At 34.4% G+C, this 17006-nt stretch overlaps 1 protein-coding gene across 2 annotated transcripts in view; it reads left to right on the forward strand.

The window, feature by feature from the left end:
* The window catches only part of LOC139486612 (uncharacterized), an 80056-nt gene that overhangs the window by 46193 nt on the left and 16857 nt on the right, over positions 1–17006 (forward strand). For both annotated transcript variants that reach the window (XM_071271539.1, XM_071271540.1), the window contains exon 11: positions 9198–9412. In XM_071271539.1, the coding sequence (XP_071127640.1) occupies positions 9198–9412 (215 nt within the window). The remainder of the gene's footprint in view (positions 1–9197; positions 9413–17006) is intronic.

Here is a 17006-nt window from a genome sequence, read left to right on the forward strand (position 1 = left end):
CTTGGATGGATAAATAATGTGCCAGGCAGGGCACTGTGCAGCTCTGTTCTTTTATTGGTTATAGCTTTATACTGAAATTGGATAAAGCCATGAGGTCATTTTGCATTAGTGTTAACCGCAAAAATTAAAAAAAAATTTGTTGTATATTTGTATCACATCGTTGTCGTCTTTGTCGTTGTCTTCAGCGTCGTCCAAAGACGGATGACTTCCGGATAATTACTTTAGTATAAGTTGATAGAAATCAATAAAATTTTAACATAAGGTTAATGACCATAAAAGGAAGGTTGGGATTGATTTTGGGTGTTTTGGTCCCAACAGTTTAGGAATTAGGGGCCAAAAAGGGGCACAGATAGGCATTTTTCTTGGTTTTCGCACAATAACTTTAGTATAATTGAATAGAAATCTATGAAATTTAAACATAAGGTTTGAAAAGGAAAGAAGGGTTGGTATTGATTGCGGCAGTTTTGGTCCCAATAGTATAGGAATTAGGGTCCAAAGGGTCCAAAATTAAACCTAGTTTGATTTTAACAAAAATTGAATTCTTGTGGTTCTTTGATATGCTGAATCTAACCGTGTATTTAGATTCGTAATTTTTGGTCCAGTTTTTAAATTGGTCTACATTAAGTTCCAAAAGGTCCAAAATTAAACTTTGATTTAAAAAAAAAAATTAATACATGAGGTTCTTTGACATGCTGAATCTAACTATGTATTTAGATTTTTGATATTTGGGCCCCTTTATCAAATTGATCGACATTGAGTTCTAAAGGGTCCAAAATTGAACTTATTTGATTTTATCAAAAATTTAATTCTTGGGGTTCTTTGATATGCTGAATCTAACCATGTATTTAGATTTTGGATATTGGACCATAATATAAATTTATAGATAAATGTCCTATTTAATTTTTTCAAGTTCTTAGACCATATTCATTCTGTGTCAGAAACCTATTCTGTGTCAACTATTTAGTCACAAGCCAAATTCAGAGCTGTATCAAGTCCATACTTGCCCCAACTGTTCAGTGTTCAACATCTGCGGTCGTATCAAACTGTGCCCTGCGGAGCATCTGGTTTGTTCTGACTTGACAGGATGAAAAGGGGAGACTTAGGTATGCTGTTTCTATTGTGGGTCCCCTCAGTCTATTGACTTTGAGTTTTCTTTATTTACATGTTTTTATTTGTGTTCAGTTTGCAGTGGCCTAGCTTGCACATGTTGCATGTATGCTCAGATGCTCAAGCATCCACATCATTATGACAAAAAAAAAAATTAAAATTATTGCATGTGTTCACAGCAGATACACACGGAGGTATCCGAATGTAACAAGGTTGAGGATATGAGAAAAGTGTCCAATCATTTTCGTCGCAGTATGCATGGTTTTTCCTTTAGGATCGTTTTATTCGTTTAGTTATGTAAACAAGATGGATAAATTGCAGAAAAGTGCTTTCAGCTTTTTCATTAAAGTCTAAGTCGTAGTGAGCAGTCGGCTGCGGCAAGCACAGATAATGATACGCAGACCTGCAGACTTGTTTGGTCTAAAATTTAGCCAAGCAAAGCGATGACATAGCAACGTTACTAGTAAACAACTAAACCATCATATCCTGGTATTGTTTCCTGTGACATGAAAGACGAAGTGATAAGAACTCTACTAGTATCTGAGACTAGTATTTACTGTAATGAAGTGTGATAATTCCTGGGCTTATAAATACCCCTTTCTATATAGGTTCAAATATTTAATTTTATTTTCAATAAAATAACAGATAATAAAGAGATTCAATGTCCCTGCACATATTTTATCTATCCATTTCCCCTGTAACGCGTTAAGACAAGTATTCAAACAACCAATGGGTTGGATCAAATTCTGGGAAAGTGGGGTCACATCGGTTCCTATACTTCGAAGTTCCATATACATAAGTGCTGCTGTAATGGTTCTGTTTTTATACGACCGCAAAAATTTTAATTTTTCGTCGTATATTGCTATCACGCCGTCGTCGTCCGAATACTTTTAGTTTTCGCACTCTAACTTTAGTAAAAGTAAATAGAAATCTATGAAATTTTAACACAAGGTTTATGACCACAAAAGGAAGGTTGGGATTGATTTTGGGAGTTTTGGTCCCAACATTTTAGGAATTAGGGGCCAAAAAGGGCCCAAATAAGCATTTTCTTGGTTTTCGCACTATAACTTTAGTATTAGAAAATAGAAATCAATGAAATTTAAACACAAGGTTTATGACCACAAAAGGAAGGTTGAGATTGATTTTGGGAGTTGAGGTCCGAACAGTTTAGGAATTAGGGGCCAAAAAGGGGCCCAAATAAGCCTTTTTTTTGGTTTTTGCACCATAACTTTATTATAAGTAAATAGAAATCTATGAAATTTAAACACAAGGTTTATGACCATAAAAGGAAGGTTGGGATTGATTTTGGGAGTTTTGGTCCCAACAGTTTAGGAATAAGGGCCCAAAGGGTCCAAAATTAAACTTTGTTTGATTTCATCAAAAATTGAATAATTGGGGTTCTTTGATATGCCGAATCTAACTGTGTATGTAGAATCGTAGATTCTTAATTTTTAGTCCCGTTTACAAATTGGTCTACATTAAGGTCCAAAGGGTCCAAAATTGAACTTTGTTTGATTTTGACAAAAATTGAATCTTTGGGGTTCTTTGATATGCTGAATCTAAAAATGTACTTAGATTTTTGATTATTGGCCCAGTTTTCAAGTTGGTCCAAATCGGGGTCCAAAATTAAACTTTGTTTGATTTCATCAAAAATTGAATAATTGGGTTTCTTTGATATGCCGATTCTAACTGTGTATGTAGATTCTTAATTTTTGGTCTCGTTTTCAAATTGATCAACATAAAGGTTCAAAGGGTCCAAAATTAAACTTAGCTTGATTTTAGCAAAAATTGAATTCTTGGGCTTCTTTGATATGCTAAACATGTACTTAGATTTTTTATTATTGTCCCAGTTTTCAAGTTGGTCCAAATCAGGATCCAAAATTATTATACCCCCGCTTTAAAAAAGGGGGGGTATACTGTTTTACCTCTGTCTGTCCGTCAGTCTGTCCGTCCGTCAGTCAGTCCGTCCAATGAAACTTTCGTCACATTTTTCTCAGGAACTACACATCCACCCTTTCTGTAATTTGGTATCAACATTTATATATGTCAGCCATACTGTGTGATGCGTTTTCAGATTCATCACTTGACAACTTCCTGTTTACCGAACACTTGTATGATTTTACACATGATAGCCAAGTTGAAAATTTTCGTCACATTTTTCTCAGGAACTACAATACAAGGATTTCTGAAATTTGGTTTCAGGGTTTATCTAAGTCAGCTATCCTGTGTGATGCGTTTTCAGATTGATCACTTGACAACTTCCTGTTTACCGAACACTTGTATGATTTTACACATGATAGCCAAGTTGAAAATTTTCGTCACATTTTTCTCAGGTACTACACATCCACCCTTTCTGTAATTTGGTATCAACATTTATATATGTCAGCCACCGTGTGATGCATTTTCAGATTCATCACTTGACAACTTCCTGTTTACCGAACACTTGTATGATTTTACACATGATAGCCAAGTTGAAAATTTTCGTCACATTTTTCTCAGGTACTACACATCCACCCTTTCTGTAATTTGGTATCAACATTTATATATGTCAGCCACCGTGTGATGCGTTTTCAGATTCATCACTTGACAACTTCCTGTTTACCGAACACTTGTATGATTTTACACATGATAGCCAAGTTGAAAATTTTCGTCACATTTTTCTCAGGAACTACAATACAAGGATTTCTGAAATTTGGTTTCAGGGTTTATCTAAGTCAGCTATACCGTGTGATGCGTTTTCAGATTGATCACTTGACAACTTCCTGTTTACCGAACACTTGTATGATTTTACACATGATAGCCAAGTTGAAAATTTTCGTCACATTTTTCCCAGGAACTACAATACAAGGATTTCTGAAATTTGGTTTCAGGATTTATATAAGTCAGCTATACCGTGTGATGCGTTTTCAGATTGATCACTTGACAACTTCCTGTTTACCGAACACTTGCATATTTTTACACTATTAATATTATCCACTTGCGGCGGGGGTATCATCAGTGAGCAGTAGCTCGCAGTTTCACTTGTTATATTAAGTATTGTGCAATAGGAAGAAATTTTCAATTGCAGAGTATTCAGCAATAGCAAGAAATCTTCAATTGCACAGTATTGTGCAATAGCAAGAAATTTTCAATTACACAGTATTTAGCAATAGCAAGAAATCTTCAATTGCACAGTATTGTGCAATAGCAAATATTTTCAATTGCACAGTATTGCGCAATAGCAAGAAATATCTAATTGCACAATATTGTGCAATAGCAAGAAATTTTCAATTGATTGGAGTTATCTTTCTTTGTCCAGAAAAGTAGTTGAATCAACTTAAATCATTGTTTTATACAATATACAATGTATATTTTTACTTTTACTACCAACTGATAAATTAAAACAATCTTTACCATTCAGTGATAACAAGCACTTTTTTTACATTTTAATATTTTATGATGTATTTAAATGAGTAGTTATTGCTATTTCTTCAATTTTTTTGAGAGGATTAATATTCAACAGCATAGTGAATTGCTCAAAGGCAAAACAAACATTTTAAGTTCATTAGACCACATTCATTCTGTGTCAGAAAACTATGCTGTGTCAACTATTTAATCACAGTCCAAATTTAGAGCTGAATCAAGCTTGAAAGTTGTGTCCATACTTGCCCCAACCGTTCAGGGTTCAACCTCTGCGGTCGTATAAAGCTGCGCCCTGCGGAGCATCTGGTTGAGATGTCAAATATAAGATTTGGTGTAGACTTGCTACAATTTCCTTTCTGTTATTTCTTTCTTACTGATGTTTACTGATAACTGCCAGCCTACTGATTGCCCTTTTTTCCTACAGATGTTAGTATAATGGTGATCTCCTAGTTATAGCAGTAAAATTGTTAAAGGGGCAAAATTGAAGAAAAAAAAACATAATTAGGAAGTGACATGTAGCAAATCTAGATTCGGTGTGAAACTCTTTCATCAAATATTTCTGAATTGAATGATTGTACTTTTGAGAAAACAATAAAATTCTTTTTCGAAATCTATATTGGTGGGTATTTTGAAATTAAACAAAAATCTAGCCAGTGTCTGATTCTAGTGGAGTTCACATGCATACAGGGAAAATCATCCAAAAAATAATTTTCTGCATAAAATGGCCCCAAATTTTTTTTCGCATCCACATCAGTTTAACCCTGGCTATGCCACAGGTTTGTGGGGAAGCACTAGTGGTAGGTCAATGATATTTAATATGTGATAATTCAGTTTGTGGGGAAGCACTATATAGCTAGTGGAAGGTCAATGATATTTGGTATGAAAATGCACTTATTTCATAAAAAGTACATAGTAAGGATTTATTTTTGGAATTAGCTTAAAGCAAATCAATAAGGACACTATATATCATTATTTCTCAATAAGCCAGCATTTATATTTGAATTGTACAGAGAAAACATAATATTAATAACAAATCAACAAATCAACATGCATGAGAGAGGTGTCACCCCGGATCACACAACCCTTTATTAACAATTTTAATAAATTTACAGAGTTTCGAAAGTATCGATTTTCTTTTGCAGGTCATAAGATTACTAAATTTAAGTGTATTTGGAAATTTTGAAATTTTTTCTTGAATAAATAAATTTCAGATGTTGGCAAATTTCCTGCATGACATACTGTGATGAAATTCGTCACCAATTTCATTCAAGTCGAATAATGTGCACACACTTTTTTCACGTTGTATATTTTGCCTTCCATTCAATAAGTAGCTTATGATTTGTTGTCCTAAACTTGCAGAGTTCTAGTATTTGGTTGGTTTCTAAAATATCAAATCAACTTTCAAATTCAAGTTTTTGTTTAAATAGCCACTGAGAGGAACTTTGTGTAAACCAAAAGTACAAATTTATCTCCCTTATTTCAAGCAAGATATCATTTACAATATATATTTATTTAACATGCAGCTACAACATCAATCCTGACCATGATAGAGTTAAACTGTATACAGTTCAAGATTTGATTTTACTTTCAGCCACAACATCAATCCTACTGACTATGATAGAGTAAAACTGTATACAGTTCAAGATTTATTTTACTTTCAGCTACAACATCAATCCTACTAACCATGATAGAGTTAAGCTGTTTTCAGTTCAAGATTTGAGTTTACTTTCAGCCACAACATCAATCCTACCAACCTTGATAGAGTTAAACTGTATTAAGTTCACGACTTATTTTACTTTCAGCTACAACATCAATCCTACCAACCATGATAGAGTTAAACTGTATATAGTTCAAGATTTATTTTACTTTCAGCTACAGCATCAATCCTACTGACCTGGGGCGTAGCTTAATATACGCTGTCACGCCATGGCGTGCACATCGCGGGGTCTAAAAAAATAATTTACGCCGAAAAATAATATAAAAATACAAACGAGTAAAAAATATTAAATCTAACTTAACCAAGCAAAGTAGAAAACGATACAGTATAACTATTTTAATAACGTCACAATAATATTTCCGTCTGTAAAATCAATCTTGACCGAAATCGTTTTTAAATTATTTGCGAGAATTTTCTTCTGGTACTCGACGTAAAAAGCAGCGTATAAAACAAACATTCTAATGCAACAACGTTTGTAACGTTCATTTTGATTGGATAACGTCACTTTCTTACATGGGACGTACGCGCAAGCGCAGACGGCATATGACAGATTTTAAATACATATTTTAACGTTGTTTTCTGTTAGTTTCATTAGACTGGAGATAACAATATTGTATTTTAAGCTCCGACGGCTTCAATTTGGGATTTGATGGTCGCAAATACCTGTTTACTGTCTCCGCTAACGCGTCGCCAGTGAACTTAATTTGCGACCATCAAATCCCCAATTGATGCCGTCGTAGCTTAAAATACAATACAGTTATCTCCTAATGAACAGTTCAAAGCGTGACAAGCCTAAAGGGCAAACGTTAGACATTTTTTTCTTTCACATTGACAAAAACGCCTTCCAACAGTGATAGTCATGCAGAAACACACCCAGCAACAAATCTGGACAATTTAGACCCCTGAAACGTCAAAAATTGACGATGATTGAACTTAGCTTAAGTGCCACATGTATCAGTGTCATGTCAAAGCCAGTACAAAAAAATCTGGGACCATCTTATTCAGATATTTCTTTGTTGAGGGATTCGAAATCCTTAGGAAAAGATGTAAAGTTACAACTTTTGCCCGACAAATGGAAAGATGTCCACACCTTCAAATTTCCGACAAGGTATATTAACTCCATTTCAATTAAAAAAATATAGAATGCGCGTCGTTGAACTAACAGGGCTGCAGGGGTTGTAAACCCACGTTTTTTGTTTAGATAAGGGTTGTAAATTTCGTACATTATTTTCGCAAAAAAATGACCAATTGACTTTTGTTCCATTTTTATCTCTCAACTTTGGTTCCGACCCTGAACAATTACAGTAAACTTTATATGAGTTTGACTGTCCCCTTGGTATCTTTCACCCCTTTTTTATATGTAAATTACGATAACGGTAAATACAAATCTGAACTCCCTCTTTAAATTATTGTTTTGAAGGGCTTCTTCATATTGTTCTGTTTTGACACCTTCCTGTGGAAATATTAAGGCGTCAACGCATTAAAAATAAAATAAAATAGCCTTTCAAGACTTCATCAAGTTCCGCAGTACTAGTCAATTACTGAAATGTTGCGTTCCGAGCAAAATGATGATAATGTTTGGAACGAGCTATACCAAACCACTCTTGATATAGCAGAGCTTTTTGGTATAGTTGAAAATGTTTCTAGGTGGTGTGGAAGACAAACCTCGAGAGCTAACCATCCAGCCGAAACACCTAAGGATTACTGGCGAATTTCTCTCTACTATCCGTTTCTGGATCATATGATCACAGAACTTGATTCTCGACTTCTGAATTCAGAAAACCGTTTTCATGCACAATATTTTCTTCCGTGTGTGGTCGAACAAATAACTAATGACCAATTGACCAATACTGTGTGTTCTCCTAACAATGCCCTTTGTTAGTGCTACAGCTGAAAGGTCGTTTAGCGTACTGAAACGTTTGAAAACGTACATCCGTTCCACAATGAGAAATGACAGATTATCGGCTTCGGGTTCCACCGTGATTTTGAGGTCAATTTAGACAAGGCCATGGACGTTTTTGTTTCAGCTAAAAATATGATGGGCAAATTTTTGAAAAATATTCAGGATGTTTCTCAATAAAGAATGATCAAATACAGTCTAAATAATTTGCTAATCAAACCAATTTTAGGCCGTCAGAACGCACCATTTTGCATCTAGCCAAACCCCCCCTGGTTGGCGTGCACTTCAAAGGGACCCAGCTACGCCCCATCTCACCATAATAGAGTTATACTGTATACGGTTCAAGATCTATTTTACTTTCACAAATGTTTCAGCTACATTAGTCCTTCTGACCATGATATAGTTATACTGTATACAGTTCAAGATTTTTTCTACTTTCAGCTACAACATCAATCCATCTGACCATGATATAGTTATACTGTATACAGTTCAAGATTTATTCTACTTTCAGCTACAACATTAATCCATCTGACCATGATAGAGTTAAACTGTATACAGTTCAAGATTTATTCTACTTTCAGCTACAACATCAATCCATCTGACCATGATAGAGTTAAACTGTATAGAGTTCAAGATTTATTCTACTTTCAGCTACAACATCAATCCATCTGACCATGATAGATTTAAACTGTATACAGTTCAAGATTTATTCTACTTTCAGCTACAACATCAATCCTACTGACCTTGATAGAGTTATACTGTATACAGTTCAAGATTTATTCTACTTTCAGCTACAACATCAATCCTACTGACCTTGATAGAGTTATGCTGTATACAGTTCAAGATTTATTCTACTTTCAGCTACAACATCAATCCTACTGACCTTGATAGAGTTATACTGTATACAGTTCAAGATTTATTCTACTTTCAGCTACAACATCAATCCTACTGACCTTGATAGAGTTATACTGTATACAGTTCAAGATTTATTCTACTTTCAGCTACAACATCAATCCTACTGACCATGATAGAGTTAAACTGTATATAGTTCAAGATTTATTCTACTTTCAGCTACAACATCGCTCCTACCAACCATGACAGAAGTGTACAGAGGGCCTTTTGGTGAAACTGTTCATCTGATTCATACCAACATGTATGGATGTGTATCAAGGATACCAAGTGATTTTAGCAGTAACCCAAACCTTTGTCATCTCGTATGGACAGGTACAGATGGACAAAAAACAAAAATGAATGTTTACCATCGACTTAGGTGGTTTAAATGTGAGGTACTATCATTTAACCTTTAACTTTTAAACAATTTCAATATTTTCAGGGTATTTTTTGTCATTATCATGTCATGCTGCATCTCATTTAGCTAACCAAGGGTTATGGTCTAGTCCCCTCCTCTCCACCCGAATGTCGAATTAAGATAAAATTTCGGAGTTCTGAGCTAATTATTTTCGTTGATCTCAGTTGTAACTGACTGCATCCAATCAAAAATCACTCTTAAGATGATCACGTTTAAATGTAGATAATGTAAATTAACAATTGCCAGATGTTGATTGTGTAATAACCGCTATAAAACATAGGAAGATATTTAGTGACAATTTCGAAGTCCTTAATCAACTAAATGAAGTTTCTTGGAAAGGTTTTTGAGTGAATGTTTGAATATGAAAATATTTGTTTAGTTCCTATTTCACAAAATTTGTAAACACAAGACACAACCATTTTAACACCTCCAGACAGAAGAAAGTTCAAGAGCTGCTAAAGGTAAAAAATTATGATCAGAAATATTTGCTTAATCTGCCAAGGGTTGAGGGTAGGGGGACTAGGCGCCATAGTAAACTTTGGTTAGCGAAGATGATTATGCTGTGAAACCACTTCCTTTTTTAGCTCACCTGGCCCGAAGGGCCAAGTGAGCTTTTCCCATCACTTTGCGTCCGGCGTCCGTCGTCCGTCGTCGTCCTGCGTCCGTCGTCGTCCTGCGTCCGTCGTCGTTAACTTTTACAAAAATCTTCTCCTCTGAAACTACTAAGCCAAATTTAATCAAACTTGGCCACAATCATCATTGGGGTATCTAGTTTAAAAAATGTGTCTGTTGACCCCGCCAACCAACCAAGATGGCCGCCATGGCTAAAAATAGAACATAGGGGTAAAATGCAGTTTTTGGCTTATAACTCAAAAACCAAAGCATTTAGAGCAAATCTGACATGGGGTAAAATTGTTTATCAGGTCAAGATCTATCTGCCCAGAAATTTTCAGATGAATCGGACAACCCGTTGATGGGTTGCTGCCCCTGAATTGGTAATTTTATGGAAATTTTGCTGTTTTTGGTTATTATCTTGAATATTATTATAGATAGAGATAAACTGTAAACAGCAATAATGTTCAGCAAAGTAAGATTTACAAATAAGTCAACATGACCGAAATGGTCAGTTGACCCCTTAAGGAGTTATTGCCCTTTATAGTAAATTTTTAATCATTTTTCATAAATCTTAGTAATCTTTAACAAAAATCTTCTTCTCTGAAACTACTGGGCTAAATTAATCCAAACTTGGCCACAATCATCTTTGGGGTATGTAGTTTAAAAAATGTGTCCGGTGACCCGGCCATCCAACCAAGATGGCTGCCATGGCTAAATATAGGACATAGGGGTAAAATGCAGTTTTTGGCTTATAACTCAAAAATCAAAGCATTTAGAGCAAATCTGACATGGGGTAAAATTGTTTATCAGGTCAAGATCTATCTGCCCAGAAATTTTCAGATGAATCGGACAACCCGTTGATGGGTTGCTGCCCCTGAATTGGTAATTTTATGGAAATTTTGCTGTTTTTGGTTATTATCTTGAATATTATTATAGATAGAGATAAATTGTAAACAGCAATAATGTTCAGCAAAGTAAGATTTACAAATAAGTCAACATGACCGAAATGGTCAGTTGACCCCTTAAGGAGTTATTGCCCTTTATAGTAAATTTTTAACCATTTTTCGTAAATCTTAGTAATCTTTTACAAAAATCTTCTCCTCTGAAACTACTAAGCCAAATTTAATCAAACTTGGCCACAATCATCATTGGGGTATGTAGATTAAAAAATGTGTCCGGTGACCCCGCCAACCAACCAAGATGGCCGCCATGGCTAAAAATAGAACATAGGGGAAAAATGCAGTTTTTGGCTTATAACTCAAAAACCAAAGCATTTAGAGCAAATCTGACATGGGATAAAATTGTTTATCAGGTCAAGATCTATCTGCCCAGAAATGTTCAGATGAATCTGACAACCTGTTGATTGGTTGCTGCCCCTGAATTGGTAATTTTATGGAAATTTTGCTGTTTTTGGTTATTATCTTGAATATTATTATAGATAGAGATAAACTGTAAACAGCAATAATGTTCAGCAAAGTAAGATTTACAAATAAGTCAACATGACCGAAATGGTCAGTTGACCCCTTAAAGGGAAATCACACTATTTAAACTACTCATAATAATTCATTAAAACTTTGCATGTAGACAGATCATACTTATTTCAATATTTTAGGCGAAAAAAAAATTGGGGTCACCGATGTTGTTTTCGAGATATGACGTCATCAAAAAGTAAAGAATTGCGTTATACCGTAATATAGAAATAGCGCTCAAAAATGCTAAAAGAAGGCAAAATTATTGAAAAACGATGTTTAACTGGTTTAACTAAAACAGTCAATTGTAACTTATATCTTATACACATTTATTTTTCTCAGTTTCCTTATTTTTTAAAGCCTTTTTACATTTCCCGCCATTTTTAATTACCGTTTATTATAGATTTTTCTTGAAATAAAAAAAAATCTACTAATGTTTTTTCCTTCAAACTTCTGCAATAGTTGCAGCTTCAGGGGAGATTTTAAAAGCATAAATAAAAAAGGGGGGTCACCGATGTTTTAAATCCGCTACAGTGGAAATAATCTTATTATCAATTTTTGGCGGGAATTATAACTTTTTACTCTTAACGTTATCTATATATAGAACGACGTTGCTAGTATTGCAGCATTTCTTGCAATGCTTGGAACTATTGGGTTAAACCTTTTTTTATATAATAATATTTTTTTTAAGGTATTTTGATTATTCATTATTAAACATACAGTAACAGTTTATTAAAAAGTAATTGTCAAAGTTGGAGTCATCTAAATTTTTTAATTGCATTTGTTGTATATGAAAAACTAATGTGTGCCTCATTCCGTATTAAAGAATTAATTTACGGCTTGCAGATTTAGAATCTTCTACTTCGGAAGATTGAGGGTATCTGGGCTGAAAAGTAACACGTTCCATTTAGACTACAAACAGAATAAATTCACTAACTTGTCCATTGCACCGGAAGATAAAACCGAAATGCCGTGTTTAAAAAGCCACAAACTCGGCACTTTAAAAAAAAAGCCCTCAATGACACCGTTTTCGGAAGAAATTTAAAATTGGCTAACATTTCTGTTATTACACAACGCTCCGGGATCCATAATCGACACAAATTAAGTTCGAGTTCCAGTTAAATTTTGAGTGAAAGTTCAAGTTTTATTTTGATTTCGAATATTTTTTCCAGTAAGATTTCTAGTTTAAGCTCAAGTTACACTTAGAAACTTCTTGAGTTATACTGTTAGATAGAGTAAGTGCAGGACCTTTTTCGGGACGTCGGTATCAAGTGTTTTTAAGCTCGGGATCCGGGATTTCTTTTTTCGATGTTCGGGATGTCAGGATTTTTTTTTTTAAATTCTGGACCTCGGGATTTCATGTTTTTATTCTAATATAACGTCCTTATTACGCTTTGTGAACAAAGCCGTGTTCTAATGAGCACAAAATATGTCTGACACATGCTTACGAATTTACTGTGTATATTAACGTTATTTCCATCGTTATCCTTTAAAATATATACATTTAAGCAGCTAACATAAACTTTTATTATATATTTTTTATAAAACAACATATATTTACCCTGCTTGTAATTTTTAAACTTATCAAATATGAAATGTAATGCACAGACTCCTCGGGGAGGAAATGGGAAAAGCCAAACATTTTTATGGTATTTTCGTACGTTTCGACCTATGAAAATACTGTATTTGTCCTATTAGAATCGAAATAATTCCTTCATGTCATGCTCTATGCTCATTTTAACATGGGTAGGCATTATATTTGACCACATTTTACACCTCGCTAACGCTCAGTGTAAAATATCGACAAATATAATGCCTACCCATGTTAAAATGAGCATAGAGCATGACATGAAGGAATAATTTCTTAATTTTAAGCCCGGGATTTCGGGATCAGGACTCTTCTGGCCTCCCCCCCCCCCCCCCCACCCCACCCCTCATTAATGATAGTTAATTTGAAAATAATTAATTGAATTTGTGTGCCAATATTTAAGCACTCTCTGCTATACCATGTTGGCTATTTTTGTTTAAAGAACCAAAGAATAAAGAGTAAAAAAACTGGATGTCCTTTTCAGTCACGGTCTCCGACAATATCCCTTAATCACTGTCGACAGTGATCACATTGAGTGATCTAAACTCGAACCTACATCTGAACTTTTATTACTATTTTTTATTTTTTTTTACCATTGTTTTCTTGTTTTTGCAAAACTTTCAGTGGCAAATATTACATGAACATCAGCACAAAACATTTGTCTATATGAGTGGAATATTCTTTCACCAGACGGACCATTAATGTGTTTGTTAGTTTAGCAGTACTCTGTGAGACATGTATATATCTCTACATAAATACATGTGTGTGTGTGTGTGTGTGTGTGTGTGTGTGTGTGTTAAATATTTCTCTTGTTGGAGACTGGTAAAGCCAAATGTATAGTACGTGTTGAATTAGTATACGCCCGGTTACGGGACGTATTATGGTATACATCTGTCCGTCCGTCCGTCGTCAACATGTCGGACATTGTTTATATCTATTGACGTGAGCTCCCTTTCTTTTTTTCTTTTTTATAAATTTTGATTTTACGTTTTCGAGTTATAGGGTTTTATCCATTAAAAAGGGGGGATTTTCCAGTTTTCGGACAATTATAACTCAATATCGCTTTCATCAATTTTCATACAACTTTGATAAATTGTTTATATCTGTTGATGTAAATACCCTTTTGATTTTCATAAATTTCTAATATGACATTGAGAAGTAATGAATCTTTCTGAAATTGTACCACAAGGTTCCATATCACAAATGAAAGGCTGAAATTGATTTAAAGGGTACATGTAATTGCTCAAAACGTTCAGGAATTAGGAGCCACAAACAAGCATTTTACTAAAATTACTATTTTACAATAACTTGTGTTTAAGTGTATGGATCTATCTAAAATTGTACTACAAGGTTCCATACCACACAGGGAAGGCTGGGATTGAGTTTGGTGGTCGGCCAGTAATTACTCCAAGAGGGGAGGGGGTGGCGTTTTATTTTATTTTTTTGCAAATTATTCGAAATATCTCAAAAAGAAATCTCCAATTGCACAGTATTGCACAATAGATTTTTAATACCTTTGACCACATTTATTTTGTGTCAGAAACCTATATTATGTCAAAAATTTTATCACAATCCAAATTTAGACCGTATCAAGCTTTAATATTGTATCCAAACTTGCCCAAACTGTTCAGGGTTCAGAGGCGTTAGATATCAAAGGAACGGGAAAGATGGACGACACTTAGATCATTTCTGTCGTCACATGTGAAATAAATAACGATTTAAAATAGGACTTCACACATTTACGTCCATTGGCAAGTTTAATGCATATTCAAAACTAGATTAGAACATATGAATTTGACTCTGCTTTGTAAAAATCCAACAGGCTGAGCCGGATAAATACTTATATGAAATGAGATGTTTAATGAATTATTTATACATGTAGTATAGAAGACTATAATAGTTATGACGTTGCATGCATGTGATATGAGAAAACTGTAAGTTGAAACTCATGTTCTTATTTACAACCCTCTTTTGAACAGAAAACTACAGATTCCGATAGCTATACGCTAACCTGCTGGTACTCTTGGTCTATTTGTACCCCCCCCCCCCCCCAAAAAAAAAAAAAAAAAAAAAAAAAAATACGCTGAACCCTACATACCGCATCGCGGCGATACGCTGCCAAAGTTGTGCCATTTCATCATGACCGCTTTCGGCTATTTTTTTGCCATACATTTTGTCCATTTCGAGTAGCATTTTCATTTTTGCACTTAAGGTCAAGATGAGTCCATAATATTTTTGGAAATTTAGAATTCAATTAGATATTGAACATATACATTAGAAAATTAAAAAAAAATCATATGTCACCGACTTCGTTATCGAGAAAATGGTCGGAGGGGGTACTAAGTTACATTGAATATGCTATGAAATTCCAACGTTCTTAGTGTTGATTATGCATGATGATTATGTGTTTTGTATTGGTAGATCCTTTTTATCATAATGGTCTGGATAGTGGGTCATTCATTTATTAATATATATTTTGTGTTTCCAATATTTTTTATTCTCTATATTTTAGCACCTCATCATTCAATCTTTTTTTTTTTTGCCTTTTATTCTGCAGTATTTGCCCATTATTTTGTATTCCGCAGGTAAACCCCAATACAATCTAGAAACTCGCTAGTACAACATATCAGTTGTAAAAAATATGATATGTCCATTATCATTTCTCCTGCTTTAGTGGAACATCCCTTCGAGCGTTCTCTTTTTCATAAGTTAGCAACCTTTACGGCGGAATCGAAAACGGCGACGTCATAATACAGTTACGACACTATGGCGGCGCCGAGAGCGATGCGTATAAACAATAGTGTGATTTCCCTTTAAGGAGTTATTGCCCTTTATAGTAAATTTTTAACCATTTTTCGTAAATCTTAGTAATCTTTTACAAAAATCTTCTTCTCTGAAACTACTGGGCTAAATTAATCCAAACTTGGCCACAATCATCTTTGGGGTATGTAGTTTAAAAAATGTGTCCGGTGACCCGGCCATCCAACCAAGATGGCTACCACGGTTAAATATAGGACATAGGGGTAAAATGCAGTTTTTGGCTTATAACTTAAAAATCAAAGCATTTAGAGCAAATCTGACATGGGGTAAAACTGTTTATCAGGTCAAGATCTATCTGCCCAGAAATTTTCAGATGAATCGGACAACTTGTTGATGGGTTGCTGCCCCTGAATTGGTAATTTTATGGAAATTTTGCTGTTTTTGGTTATTATCTTGAATATTATTATAGATAGAGATAAACTGTAAACAGCAATAATGTTCAGCAAAGTAAGATTTACAAATAAGTCAACATGACCGAAATGGTCAGTTGACCCCTTAAGGAGTTATTGCCCTTTATAGTCAATTTTTAACCATTTTTCGTAAATCTTAGTAATCTTTTACAAAAATCTTCTCCTCTGAAACTACTGGGCTAAATTAATCCAAACTTGGCCACAATCATCTTTGGGGTATGTAGTTTAAAAAATGTGTCCGGTGACCCGGCCATCCAACCAAGATGGCTGCCACGGCTAAATATAGGACATAGGGGTAAAATGCAGTTTTTGGCTTATAACTCAAAAATCAAAGCATTTAGAGCAAATCTGACGGAGTGAAATTGTTTATCATGTCAAGATCTATCTGCCCTGAAATTTTCAGATGGATCCGACAACCGGTTGTTGGGTTGCTGCCCCATAATTGGTAATTTTAAGAAAATTTTGACGTTTTTTGTTATTATCTTGAATATTATTATAGATAGAGATAAACTGTAAACAGCAATAATGTACAACAAAGTAAGACCTAAAGATAAGTTAAACATGACAAAAATGGTCAGTTGACCCCCTAAGGAGTTATTGTCCTTTATAGTCAATTTTTAACAATTTTCATAAAATTTGTAAATTTTTACTAACATTTTCCACTGAAAC

Source organism: Mytilus edulis, chromosome 8 (genome assembly GCF_963676685.1).
Source record: "Mytilus edulis chromosome 8, xbMytEdul2.2, whole genome shotgun sequence".
In the NCBI taxonomy this organism is placed as follows: domain Eukaryota; kingdom Metazoa; phylum Mollusca; class Bivalvia; order Mytilida; family Mytilidae; genus Mytilus; species Mytilus edulis.